The sequence below is a fragment of the Scomber scombrus genome, chromosome 6, assembly GCF_963691925.1.
Source record: "Scomber scombrus chromosome 6, fScoSco1.1, whole genome shotgun sequence".
NCBI classification, from domain to species: Eukaryota; Metazoa; Chordata; class Actinopteri; order Scombriformes; family Scombridae; genus Scomber; species Scomber scombrus.
This window is the reverse complement of record NC_084975.1, coordinates 33,566,493-33,581,372: the sequence shown is the minus strand read 5'-3', so window position 1 is coordinate 33,581,372 and position 14,880 is coordinate 33,566,493. Positions and strand designations below refer to the sequence as shown.

General features: G+C 39.1%; 1 protein-coding gene across 1 annotated transcript in view; it reads left to right on the top strand.

Annotated features, from left to right (window-relative positions):
- Nucleotides 1–14,880, top strand: part of LOC133982539 (anoctamin-1-like) — a 205,529-nt gene that overhangs the window by 94,044 nt on the left and 96,605 nt on the right. Inside the window, exons 8-10 of the mRNA XM_062421594.1 lie at nucleotides 10–51; nucleotides 6,613–6,677; nucleotides 11,722–11,856. Coding sequence (XP_062277578.1) covers nucleotides 10–51; nucleotides 6,613–6,677; nucleotides 11,722–11,856 — 242 coding nt within the window. The remainder of the gene's footprint in view (nucleotides 1–9; nucleotides 52–6,612; nucleotides 6,678–11,721; nucleotides 11,857–14,880) is intronic.

Below are 14,880 nucleotides of genomic sequence, written 5' to 3'. Positions count from 1 at the left end.
CTTTTTTAGGGAGATATTGATGAGGAGAGTGCTGAGTCCAATGACAGAAAGGTAAGTAGGTTATTTCTAAACTCACTGAAGCCAGTATAAAAATGTTCAGACTGGTATTTATATTTTACATTTGTATCACAACAGCTTAACGCATTTTCCCATACTATAAAATCCACATGGAGAAGCCCACTCAGACCATAAAATAAACTCACCTCTTTAATCCTGGGACACAAACAAATTGGGTCTGTTTAAATATGCTAATTGTGTGCGGTTCATTAGATTTTAGTTTCTTACATGACACATACATGTGGATCCAACACAGTATCACAGCTCGTGAAACAGTCAAAATATTTAATCTTTGAGGTAAGAAACAATTCATCTTTAGATCTGTAATTTTGGTAAGCATTTGAACTGCAGCTGCATTAAGTCCCTTAGACTTCTATTGTATTCAACTTTTTAGGTCATGTAACCAAAATACAGCATGTTCACCAGCAGACGCAAGTCCTACTTGGCAACAATGTAATCATGCATTTGGTTCAAGTTCTTATTGAGGCCATATTAAGTCAAGGTTGCCTATTGTGACCCTTAAAAAAATTTTGCATTTTTTTTTTCCTCTGCTTCAAGTGTATGTGCAGAAGAAAACCACAAGTTACAGACACTAAAAATTGATTGGTTGCAAAATCCACCTACTACTCAGGCATGTATGACGACACACATTGGCCTCAATGTAACGCTGTAATATTCAAGTTTACAGTATTCAAGTTACTTTGATGTCCATGAAATTCATTGGGATCTCATCATTCTCTGAAGGAGTCAGCCATTTTGTTTTTTTCAAATTAAATTTTTATTTTACGAACCCATGTTTGAGACATTTAGGATGCACAAAATCCCCTAAATACTTTAAGCATGCATTGGAAGTAGCGAACTTCACAAATTATACAGGTCTTGGTCTTGTATGTGGCAACATTTCAAATTAAAATCCCCCACCTTTTAAAATGTACATACTTGAATGAAGTACATAAAAGCCTATTGGAGCTCTAGTCCAACAAGGTCATTTTTAATCTGCCGCCAAGAGTAACAAGTTGCAGAAATGGACGCAGACATCTTTACCTCTGCCTCTGAAGGTGACGGGAAATCATGCAATCTTTGCAGCAGAAGTTGGTCTTCTTCATGTGTCAATTATGGCGATAAAAACAAAAACACAACCGCAAATCAAAAAAAAAAATAATTTACTTATCTTAGAACATAATAGGGAATTTAATGTCAAAGCAATAATAAAACAGGATTTAAAAACTACTCCCAAAATCAACTTATTTAATCAACTGTGGGCATTGCTTCTGCTGCTTCTTCAAGTTTTCCCTTCAACCACAGTACATGTAAAATAAGCTAAAGTTAGCCTGAGCAGTCAAGACTTGTCTCACCCCGCCCTTGATTCTTGGATATTTTAAAGTCTGATAGAATACATGGAATTAACCTTTAAAAAACACAACACATATGTAACGGGTAGAGGTGGTAGGACCCAGTTGCAGCACAGAACACCAGAGAGCAGTTTCAAATTATCTTTATTACAGTCCTCAAGGTAACTGAACAGGTATAGACAGAACGTATAGGGCAACAGGCAGGGCTCAGGGTCACTGATGACAGAGTTGGCAGCAGGTAAGACAATGCCAGTAACACTCAGACATGAGGTTGACCAAGCTGGAGTTTCTGGGCTCTCCTAACAGGATCGAAGCCAGAGGACGCCACACAGCCACAGGCAAACAGGAACAGGCGATACTCGAGGTCAGGGACAGAAGGCTGGTGCGTTTACCGGGGAAGACACGAGGTCCAAGGCAAGCAGGGTCTAAACCAGGGAATCAGTCCATGAATTAGTGCTGGACGGTCTGGCATAGTAGTATATATACTGGCTTGATTACAGATGGGGTGCAGCTGAGAGTCCAGCTGAGAGTCCACTGATGAAGCCCAGGTGAACAGCATTATCTGATGAGGTGGGTGTGGCTGATTAGCAGGAGTAGAGCAGGGGTGTGGTGAATGGAATTTTACCAGCAGCAGGAGAAGAGCGGAACAGACAAAATATCATTAGTAGGCTCTATGTCTTACCCCTGTATAGTCCTCTCCACCCTTTATCTGTGTGCTACTTCACAGGAGAAAACCGCATGAAGAAGACCAACTTTAACTGCAATGCTGGTGTAATTTCCAGTCATTTGCAGACAAAAATGACACAAAGAAAACAAACTTCCGCTGCCATTATTATTATAGTCACACAAAGGAAAACAGGCAACACAGAGGATGTATGCCTAAATGTAAACACATTAGTTCATACGACCTTAAAATAAATCAATGGACAATCTAAAGCATCACCACTTTGTTTCTCAATTGCTCAGAAATGTATTAACAAAAAAAAGATAAATCATAAACAAAACAATTTCCACTTCAATGGTATTAGGAGATCATTTTTTCAATCATATTAATACTTGTAGGTCATGATAAGACAAACAATTGAGTTTTAGTTTGATCTTTCTACGACATTCCTATCAGGCGTAGTGGACCTCTAAGTGTTTCAAAGTGGCCAAAAATCGGCAATAATCCTATATTTAAGGGCAAGTTGTGCACTTCCTGTTGGATTTAGGTCAGGCATGTCAGCACGTGATTTGAAGGTCTTGATAAGACAAACAATTGCGTTTTGGTTTGATCTTTCAACGACATTCTTATCAGGCGTAGTGGCCTTTCTAGTGTTTCTAGGTGGCGCTAGAGAGCACATTTTGGCACTTTTGGGGTTCATTTTTCCATTTTATCAAATTTATGGCCAGTCCTGATGTGCGTGGTACATTTGGCAGTTCTGGAGCATGTTTAGGTGGTCAAATTTAGGGTCAAAGTGGCATTAGACTCTCCTCCCATTCATTGTCTATGGGAGCGTTTTGGCGACAGTTTTTGGGCACTTGACCTTTGAGGGCTTCTAAAATCCAAACCGGACAAGTAATCAAAACGTTGTTCAGAACTTTTGTTCAGCAGGGTGTGCTTAGTCAGCTATTTAAGTTTGAAGCCGCCATGATGAACGCCCTAGGACAAGATATCGTTTGTAGGAGGCCAAGAATCGTCAAAAATCATACATTTAAAGGCACAATGTGCACTTCCTGTTGGATTTAGGTCCGGGGTGTCAGCGTGTGTTTTGTATGTCTTGATAAGACAAAAAATGTAGTTTTGGTTTGATCTTTCCAGACATTCCTATCAGGCGTGGTGGCCGTTTTAGTGTTTCTAGGTGGCGCTTGAGAGTTTGATGTTGTTTTTTTTTCCATTTTATCGAATTTTTCGCCAGACCTGATGTGCATCCCAAATTTGGTGAGTTTTGGAGCAGGTTTAGGGGCAGGAACTACCCCTCCCAGCCTCCCCCCACTCCCCACCTATGCTCATCTTCCTACCTATGATGAGCTGCAGGTAAAGCTACTTACCTACCTCCGGAATAACTATGTGAAAGAACTAACCTTCTATCCTTAAGACAGAGAGTGCTACTGAGTTTATATATGAACAATTAACACACACCGTCAGGAACACCGAAATGTCGGAGAAAAAATAAATAAATGAAATGAAATAAATAGCAGATTAATCAGGGCACAGTCTCCTTTTCCTGATAGAAAAAAGGCTTAACCCAAAAGTTATCTTTCTTACTTAGTTTAACCAACATGAAACATCATAAACCGTAGGGTTAATTATAAAATCAAAAGAGAACATGTTATGCATACACGCAGTTGCGCTCATATATACACACACTGCATCGTTACCTTAATAAAGTTTTGTTATCCGGATCCTGATGTGAACATAGTCTGGGAAAAGCCATGAATTTCAAAGCAGGATACAGTCTGTAAATAATGTAATCAGCGTGGAAACATGCGCTGCCAAAGGAGTGAGAAAAGAGAGATAGAGAAAAAGAAAAAAAGTCCCATCATAATGTCCAAGATCCGATGGCGGACCCCTACGTCCATAATCCAAAACAGGCACGTTGGTTTATAATCTAAAATCACAAGTTAGTGCTGTTCCAAGGAGTTTGATGTGAGACTCAGGAGCCGACATGTACAGTCAATAAATCACAATATCCATCGTCACATTCTCATTACCGCTTATTTTGCCAGATGTCGGTTGTAGAATTATTCGGCCTCCTCTGCTGTATGGAACTTGTGCTCGGTGTTCTGGTGCCAGACTGCGAGTATAGCTGGATGGCGAAGTGTGAATTTACAGCCTCTCTTGTAAAGTTTAGATTTGATTTCCTTGAACGCGGCGCGCTTCCTGGCAAGATCAGTGCTCATGTATGGAAAGATAAAGATCTTGTGGCCCTGGTAAGCAAGCTGTCCTTGTTTCCTCGCTATGGCAAGCACCTGTTCCCTCTGTTTGTAGCGCAGAAAGCGGATGATCATAGGTCGGGGCCACTTACCTGTATCCGGCTTCGGTCTCAACGTGCGGTGCACCCTGTCAGAGGTGAAACGCAGATTTAGGTATAGTTGAGGTTCACTATCGGTGTGATAATCATTGGTTGAAAGAATCGCTCCGGAGCTGCTCTCGTGCGCCTGCTTCACTCGGCTCCCATACCGGAAGTCACCTCATGAGTTTATTTTATGATAAAATTATAACTATTAAAGATGACTTTTTTTCTTCAGTTGATCTTACTGAATTAACTTCAATGATTACTTCATCTAAAACATCACCCCGTCTCTTTCAACCCATCCCAACTAAGCTGCTTAAGGAAGTATTTTCCTCAGTTAGCACTTCTTTACCAGATCAGTTGTCTTGAGTAACAGTAGACAAACTTTGAGCCTGATTTACTAAGATCCCAAATAAAGGGTACTAAATTGCGTGCACAGTGCAATGGTTTGCACGTTTAGTTTGCGTGCGTTTTGCGGGCGATCTACTAAAAATGACTGCGCAAATGAAAACAGGTGCAACAGGGTGGACAGCAGTATTTAAATGAGGGTTTTGCATGTCTTAATGGAGAGTTTGGACAAGCAGAAAGCCTGAAAGCTCAAAATGAAATGTGATCAGGTTCTATATGGGAGAGTATTTGTGACAAAGTCAATGCTGTTAGTAAAACCAAAAATATTCCAAAAATATTAACACAGGTGGAAAAAATCTGTCCTGTGTGTATTCTGTCATTGTGCCTCCGTCTCCTCCTCTCTACAGTAACAAAAGTCATCTGTGCGAAGTGCACAGCTGGTTAATACCTGTCCTTCAAACGTTATTATTTATAGGTGCAGTTACCGTCAGCAAAATTACCTTCGAGTTTGGTAAATCAGAATCCGTGTGCTAAATAACATGTTTCCATTTTCTCCTCCCTGTATTTTGCACACTGGGGTTAAAACGCCCGATATTGCATATTCATTAAGGCAAAGGTACTAAATGGACAGCGCGCACCTTCTTGCACAGTTGAAAGATGCAAGCCTCAGTGCGCCCCATTAGTAGATCAACTTGCAAATTTTTTGCGGGTGATGTCAAGTTTGCACACGTTTTTACACAAGCAAACCTTTAGTAAATCAGGCGCCTTGTCTACTAATTTTAAAATTATTATTATTTTCCTTATTTATTATGTTTTATTTCACTCACCACTATTAACAGAATATTCATTTTGATGTAGTATTCCATAGACCACTACTGCAGTGATAAAATTTAAATAAATGAAAACGAGGATAAAATCTTGTGACTAAATGCTTAGTGATGTAGCAGTGATAGTTGAAAAAATATTTTATGCTCCTGTGTCCGGACTGTGAGAAAAAAGTGCAGGCATTAAAATCTTTCAAATTTAAGTACATTAGCTTTGAGGGTGTGTCTTCACAAAAAAGACAAATTGTATCCATGTACACAAATCAATGGATTACTCCCCCTGCTCTCTCCCATGTTTCCTGTCTGTCTACTGCTAAATAAAGGCGTTTATTCCAGAAAAAATCTTTAAAAAAAAAAATCAATAGATTAAATTTCATGGCTATTCCACAAACTGCTGTGGTACTGGGTTGGTGGATCTCTTGCTGCTGAGGTGAATGGTTTTGTTTTGTGAAATGTACTTATTTATTTCTTTTGTTATAAATAAAATTTAAAAAACTCAAATGTCTTTTTCTTAGCTTCATTCATACGTGAAACACAGGCAAGATCAAGAATGAACTTATATGCTCCGAGTCTTTTTTCAGGCTTACATTTTTAGTTTTTTATAGATGATAAACAATTTTAACTGATGTTTAAAACTTTAATTTACTATAGCAGTTCATTTATTTGGTTGTAGTTATTTTAGAAAAGGAAAAATAATTTAAAAAATTTAAGAATAAGTCAGGTGATATTCTATATTTTTCTAAAATTGAACAAATCTAATGACAAAACCCACAATTAATTAAAGGACTTTTTTCATTTTACATTGATCTGGAAAAAAAATACAATTTTAGGAAATTAAACATAATTTTCCTACTGTACTTCCTAAGGCTCCTCCAGCTCAGTTTGCACATCCAAAGTAGCTTGATTTAGCTAACATTTAACTCTCCCTTTACTGTCATTGAGAAGGGAACTTTTGTATTTATATGTCAGAATAAATCCTAAAGGCATGGTAAAACCGGAGAAATAGTGGACCTAAATACTTTTTGTCTTCCTCAGCTTTTGTATGAAGAGTGGGCAAACTATGGTGTCTTCTACAAGTACCAACCCATCGGACTTGTGCGGTAAGGCTGTGTACTTTATAGTATATTATTTACCCTGTTTAACAACTCTAATATTGATTGTCATGGTTTTTGTCAGTCTGTGTGCTGCACTTCTACAAAATCACTAAAGACCTTTAATTTTGAGTCTGGCCTTTTTAGTGATTTTTTATTTTATTTTTTTATTTCCTCACCTCCAAGTCCAGTACAGGTAACATTTCAGGTGGTGTAAGTGCATCCTTGGCAGTGGTCCAATAGGAACAAAGGGTGAGGAAAGCGAGAAGAGAAAGGGAGAGATGATGGAGGCACTGGGGGAGAATTAGTCACGGTGCAGGTGCCTCCTCTTCCTCTGCATTCCCCTGGCTACCTCAGTCAGCGGAAGAGAGACCGTTGTAAGCAGCATCATATTGGTTAGAAGTGAAGGTGTAGGTGTAGGTGCCCAGCATGGGGACCTGCCACAAGACGTAACAGCAGCAGCAGTGTCAGCACAAGCTGGATACAAACCAACAAAACATCAGTGGCAGTAGCAACATCTAGGCAGTCAGCAAGATGGACAGGAGGAGGCAGAGCTGGGGACTCGGACTCACGAGTTGAGTTGCACTTAAGTCTCACTAAACTGTGACTTCAGACTCGACTTTGACTCGACCTCTAAAGACTTCAGACTTGACTTCAACTCGAGGCTCGAGACTCACCCAAGACTCGTGAACAACCTTTATTTCAAGTTATTATTATTATTCTCATTATTTATCTGTCATTCATCTTTTTGTATGATCTCTGGCTCTGAGCTAGATGTAAACACCAACGTCATGCCACGCGCATGCGCCATGTGTGAAGCGCGCATCTTCAGTATCAGACATTGACAATGGCGAGTGCGACAAGTTCACCAGGAGCCTCAGATCATTACGTTTGGATACAAAGCCTTCACACTCCCGTTTTTCCCTGGTTCTCCCATATTTCGAAACCATCTCCCGCCGCCCTCCCGTCATTTCTCCCGTAATTGACAAGCCCCAAATGTATTTGTTAATAATAATACGAAGCGCCCAATAGCAAAGGTTTTATTTTGAAAGCTCAGACAGGAAACCACCGCAACTCTTATTATGCTTAGTGCCACTAACTTAGTGGCTCCGCTACTAATTATTAAAAAACACAACGTTGCGTTAACTATGGTCATTTTATATATATATATATATATATATATATATATTTTATAATATCCCCACACATTCCCTGCTGTGTGTTGTGTTAAGCAGCAGATAAAAGGTGTGTTTGTACCACAGTGTTAAACTGCAGTGTTTCTGTGATGTTCATGTTTTGTTCATTTTGTTATATTTTACAACATTGTTAAAATAATTATTTTTTGTTGAAGAAAATACAGTTATGGAATTGAAATAATTCTTAGTGTATATTTTTTCACATCACATTGCAATAGATTCTCTATAGTGAACCTACAATTGATACATTTTCATACTGTCCTATATCAAGGTTTAGGTCAAGGTAACTTTATTAATACCCGAAGGTAGATTTGGTTTCAGGAGAGGGTATCTCAACATACAAACAGATACATACATACAAACTTCAGTGACAGCAGACAGTTTAAACACCACAAAAACAGACATGGGAAGGTGCTTGCAAGGCTAACTGATCAGGATGAAGGATTGTACAGCTCTAAGGTCAGAATTTGAATTTGATTCAGTGTTGGACTTGAGACTTGACTTGAGCTTGACCCTCAAAGACTTGAGACTTGACCCTCAAAGACTTGAGACTTGACCTGGACTCTAGCTCAAAGATTTGAGACTTGACTTGGACTTGTAAAAAATGACTTGTGAACACCTCTGGGAGGACGTGGAGGCACCTGCACCGTGACCAGTTCTCCTCCCCCGTGCCTTCACTCTCCTCATCCCTTGTTCCAATCAGACTCCTGCTGAAGATGCGCTTGCACAACTGACTATGGGGCCTATTTAAACTATTTAAGCACATAGTCTAAAATGTGTGGCACGTAACATGCTGTTAACCAATCAGTGTCATTTCCCATTCCCTTCAAAAGCAAGGTGTGCTTGACATTTTAATGGTGTATTTGCCAAGTAGTGAGAAGGAAACAGATCTTGTGTGCATAGTGAAAGTGATCTGCTCTGTCAGCAGAGCTGGAATGAGTTTTGAACTGGGGGGACATCCAACTTTGATGATGTAATAGTCATAATCAGACTGTTTTCAGCTATAATGGCCTATGTCACCTCCTGAATGGTCACATCACAGTTTAGTTATAATGTAAAACAGTGTTTGTACTGTAATGTGTTTCAAGAATAAAACATGAGTTACTTTTGCTGAAAAGAAAGTTGGAAAGGGGGGTTATGAGCTGCTAACCTTATGTGTCATTCATAAAAAGGAAGAATATGGAAGTATAACTAGGGATGCTCGATATTGACTTTTCTGCCAATATCCGATATTACGATATTCCCCAACTCTTAATTTCCGATACCGATATCACCCGATACCGATATTTGCAGGCTTTTTAAAGCCAAAACTGTTAGATAACAACATAACATATCTCCTATTGTTGAATTAACACATTATGCCTAATTTTATTGTGAGGCCCCACTGGATGCAGACATAAATGCAAAATGGCTTTCCAAATTTAAACACTGTCTTTGCAAAATAAGAGAACAACTTCAACTTAAGTTATGAAAAAAGTGTCAATATATCACTGCCATATTTATTATGCTGCTTTGCAGTAATTGCAAATTATAAATTTACTATCCGTAGGGAACACTTGGAAATAGTTCCAAACCACAGACATAAGCCCCGTTTCTGGAGGCGGGACCTTTTATAGGAACGTCCTCTCACTCGGTCCTCTCAGCTGTTGTGTCTCTAGCAGAGTAGGACCCAGATAGGACCCAGATAGGACCCACCAGACTCTGACGGTGACGTCACAGAGGTGACTCGCCGAAAGCATAACAGAGAAAACAACGAGGAGGTAAACCTCGTTTCTGTTTGTGTGTCCGTGTACATGGCGGTGGACGCTATGAACTTGTTATAATATCGGAGGGCCGATAATATCGGACATCCCTAGTTATAACCAACCAGTCTGATGTGATTATACTGTTTTAATGAAGATAAACACAGTGAATGGCTCTGCGTTATGGCATGCACTCTGGTGCAGAATCTCAGAGGCTGTGATTAACAGACACTGTAAGAATCATCCACATTCATTAATAGATCAATAGACACTTTAACCACAGATGTTCAGATGCTTTTCTTGTTGATTAAATCAACAAGTGGCAAAAGGAGTGTCTTTCCTCCAGAAACAGAAGTGGGCTCTGAGACCTATTTTCCACAAAAACACCAAAAATGTGCTTGCACTGGGCAACATAATACCACACAGACATTGTGGTGATCCCAGCCTGCAAACCCGAGGAGAAAGAAGACCACCAGTTTAAGATCTTGATCATTTAAGAACTGTAATAATATGCGTTAAACATTGTTAAAACTGTTTTAATCAAGTTATACATACCCTTATACAGTTGTTGGAACTGTTGGCAGTAGTGGAAGACTCATTCTCATTTCATCCGTCATTACTGCAGTTAATTAATTCTGATAAATATTATGACTAACCATTGATATGTGTTTTTAATATGTTGATGTAATCCTTTTATTTCTAATACTTTGCAGGTTTGTGTGTTACTGTGCGTCTGAGTGTGTGTACCCACGTTGTTCACTTGCCTATTAAAATGTTGATAATAACAAATGAAATACTGCACCATTGACTTCAGACCAGGTTTTTCTTGGTCAATGGCGCTATTGCTTTCCACTGCCTCAAGATGGCAATGTGCCAACAATGCGCCTGACCACACCTCATTTTGAGACCAACATGCCCAAGGGAGCTTGGATAGGCGCAAGTGCATTTGCTATTTAGACAATGTGGCGCTGGAAAGGAAAATGACAACTGCGTCCGTCTTAAACTAGAAAAAACATTTGTGTCGTGCTTGGAGGCACTGAGCGGCAAGCATAAGATAGATCCCTATGTGAAATTGTATAATAACTTAATTTATAATAACCAAAAGTGAAAAAAGGTGCAACCAAACAATGTGCTGGTGTGACTAAATGAAAGGCCTGTATCACCAGTGTTACTAATGGAAAATTCAGTCTGGAGCCCAGCATTCCAGGATTAGGTTGGGCTAGGAGACGTTGAAGCTGATGAACCTGAGGCACAGGAGAGTGGATTAGTTTAATGTCAAAAAAAGACATGAGGATCCAGTACGCAGAAGTGCACTTACCACACCTGGTGAACAGGCAATCTGGTAAAAACTGTTGATATACATACACTTCAGGTCTTGATTACTGCGTAGGAAGCAGCTGAGCTGTATTTGAGGCAGCTGAGCAGGATCTGATAGACCACACACCACACAGAAAAGACAAATTGGGGAAACACAGAAACACAAGGGAAGGGGAAAACACAGGGGATAGGGAGGGGCACAGCCACTGCCACGACAGTTTTGTAGAGAGAATCACACCCTACTTTTGCTTTATGTGTGTTAAATGTGACCCAAAGCATACTTTTACATGTCATGTGTTATTATGGTTCTTTTTTTGTGTTGGGCTATGAGTAGACACAGGCTGAGGGCTAAAGCTGGTACTTAGTTAACATGCTGTCTTAGACGTTGTGTAAGACGATAAGGTTATCTTGATGTTATGTTTGAAAACAAGTTACATCCCAGACGAGGACAAGACATTAACGGATGTCTTTTAAATGCAGCAATAACATACAACCAAGGTCATCTTGTATCAGGGCCAATTGTTAGTGACCTCTCCAAGTTTCGCTTTTATGTTTTACTAGTCTACAAATCTCAAGAAAGACATTCCAGTGTTGGTTAGGGAAGATTCAGCCTTGATCTGTCCTCTAGCGGATATATTCTTTAATTCTCCAGATTCAAAGTCCACAACCTTGTATGTGAACACTGCTGCTCGTCTCACAGCTGCTAGTCTGTGTATGTGCAATTCCATTGTCCTGATACTAAGATATTACTTTTGTCTAAAAAATAAAATTCTGATTTGCATTTTTTGTGTTACTCAGGAAGTATTTTGGTGAGAAGATTGGCCTGTACTTCGCATGGTTGGGTCTGTATACCCAAATGCTGATTCCTGCATCTCTAGTTGGAGTCATTGTCTTTCTGTATGGCTGTGCCACAGTTGATGACAACATACCAAGGTAAACCACGCAAACGTGAAAACAAATACACAGAAATTAATCAAAGTCTATGATCCCTTTTATTAGGAAGAGATGATTGCCAAGTTATTTCATTCTTTAACCACTCTTGTCTTGCTAAAACATTGCTGCAAAAAAGATGCTTTATATAACCTAGACATAATTGTCATTAGTTGAGATAATAGCTGAGAACAGCTGGATTAACCAGCCCTAAATTATGTATTTAATCATAGCCACAGCATAGTCTGTTGAGGGTTTTACAGCTGAAATCATATTTTCTAAGTTGGCTTTATGTTTGATTATTATGGATGATTAAACAATATACACAATATAAATACACCAGGGCCCTGTTCCATAAAGCAGGATTACCAAATAAGCTAATTTTATTAGACTGGCTCATTTTCCAGCAGATCTGGTTCCATAAAGCAAGCTCAGCATAGTTCAAGCTCAGTTACCACAACAATTTATGTTGGCAAACCAACCTGGTCCAGACCAGGCTAATTGTCAGACTTAGCCTGAGGCCTGAGTTGCTGCTTAGCCATGACACTGATCTGAAAGAAAAGAGATGATTTACTTTATACTGTGTGTGTGTGTGTGTGTGTTTGCGTGTGTGTGTGTGTGTGTGTGTGTGTGTGTGTGTGTGTGTGTGTGTGTGTGCGTGTATGTATGTGCAACCCACATATGTGTTCATGACATCTCACATTGAGGCATATGCTTAGTGAATCTAAATTGCCCTGAGAGAATAATATCCTCATAAATATTGAAAAACTGCAAACATATTTTGGACAAGAAATGTAATATTTAAATCCATATGTCTATTTTCTTGGTAGGAAATGCTGTTTTTAAAAGGTATTTGTTATCGATTAGTACAATTAAAATAATGTCTAATAAGTAAACTAAGATTAGTGGATGCGTGTCTAGGTGTTTCCCTTTTTCTTTTAACTAATTAAGGTCTAGTCTATATAATGACCTCTTTTTGTGATCCTATGTTTAAATTCTTCATATGTCTCCACCTGCTTTGTTGCTCTTTTGTGGTGGATTTTTCCATTGTGAATCCATTTGATCTGTGTTCGACGTCATGGGCTGCTTATAAATGATGTGTACACGCAGTTAGTCTGAATACTCAAGCCTGTCTTGAATTAGTCTGATTGCCCGAATGTGGATTGGACTTTATTGAACCGCTTTAGCCTGATCTCATTTGTTACGCTCTTTCAAGTCAGGTGTTTGAAAATAAGCCCCGCTTTTCTGAACAGGCTGTATGGAATGGATCCCAGTAGTGGTAGGTTAGGCAAATGAAAGACAATCATAGGCATAGATGACCAATTAACAGAATTGGCATCTGCAGATATTTTTGTAATCCCTCACTTTTTGTTTGTTTGACTGCTGCATGCATGCAAATGATGTACTATCTGATACATATAGTTTGCAGAAGTGGAACTCATTTTCAAAGAAATAAGGTTATAGAGGCTAAACAACCCATCTAAGCACAACATTCTGGTGAGAGGAGAAATTACTTATACTTATGAATATAACATTCCATTTCTGCCAAGGCCTTTCTGTTATATGCTACTGAATTCTGCACACTGCATTTTGATGGTAATCGAGATTGTCTGATCCATTGGACTCATATGCCTCCAAGCTTATCAATTCCTCTTACCGATGCCCAGGAACGGAAAAGGCAGAATAATCTGTGAGGGCAGTGCAGTCTCCTGGCGGTGAGCGAACAGTAGCAAACGAGACCAGCTGACCAACACACACCACAGCATACAACCGCAAACAACTTAAACCAACTCTGAGGTGAAGACAATAAGTCTGTGCTCAGTGTGTCTCACTTCACCCACAACCCTGCAGCCACTTAGCATGTTGGAGAGTAATGTCTTTCCTGGAACTAATGGTGTAGTATAGAGGCTGCACTAGGCTGCTGAATATATAACTTTAACATTAATAACAGCGAAGCACTCCACCTCCCCTCAGTTTGTTATTCTTATACTAATTATTTTTCATATATATTTATCATCATGCAAGGTCATTGATAAACAGTTGAGATAAAACAGTTGTGTAGTCACTCAAAACCTGTGAAGGCCAACTTTTTTCCACAGAAAAAAAAAAAATCAGAAACTGATGACGGATACAATAAAGAATCGGATTGATAAGCAGAATCGATAATGGCAGTGGTATCAATAAAATCTTATCAATTACAATCCCCAGCACTGCACCTTTTAATAATGGAAAAAGGAAGTCGCTTGTATGGGCTGTTTAACAATGAAAGATATAAAGAAAATCAAAGTAGAAGGAAAAAAAGCCAAGAGGAAGAACAAATACAGAGAAAGGGAGACAAGGAGAAAAGTTGATTAATGACTTGAGACAGTAGGGCCTCTTCTCCTTCTAGTCTGCTTCTCATCATCCACAGGATATTGTGAAATATGCTGCCATTTGAATTCTGGCACACAACCAAACAGAAAGACAAGCCAGACTACCTGTCTGTCTGTTTCAGAATGGTCTCATTGTGTCCACAGTGTCAATATTGTGTTATCATATTATATTAAACATATTTAAATATACATATAATATAGTAAACATATTTAATACATTAATAATATAATTATATAATTATTAATATTAAAGATGATGAGTATGTTTTAATTAGTGCATAATGATCTGGAAATAAGAATAGCTGTGTTTGTATTATCTGTGAATGAGCTATTTAAATCTACATAAGGAGTGGGTCGCCTTCCACAGAGGCAGCCATGTTGCACTGCCATGTTTCTACAGTAGCACAGAGTGGGCCTTGCGCCAGAAATACACCAGTTGGAAGACAACAAAGATGAAGAGAAAGTTGCTGCGGTTGCCAACCAAACACTTTGTATTGTGAGAAGTTTTTGAAACAAAAATGTGGTAAGTGGAAGATCATACTTTAGTATTATTTAGTATAAGAAAAAGCATCTCAGTGTCTCAGAGCTGCTTGTAATATTAGCATTAGCAAGTCTGATAAGAGACAACAGAGAGGTGTCGTCGTGCTAATAACTC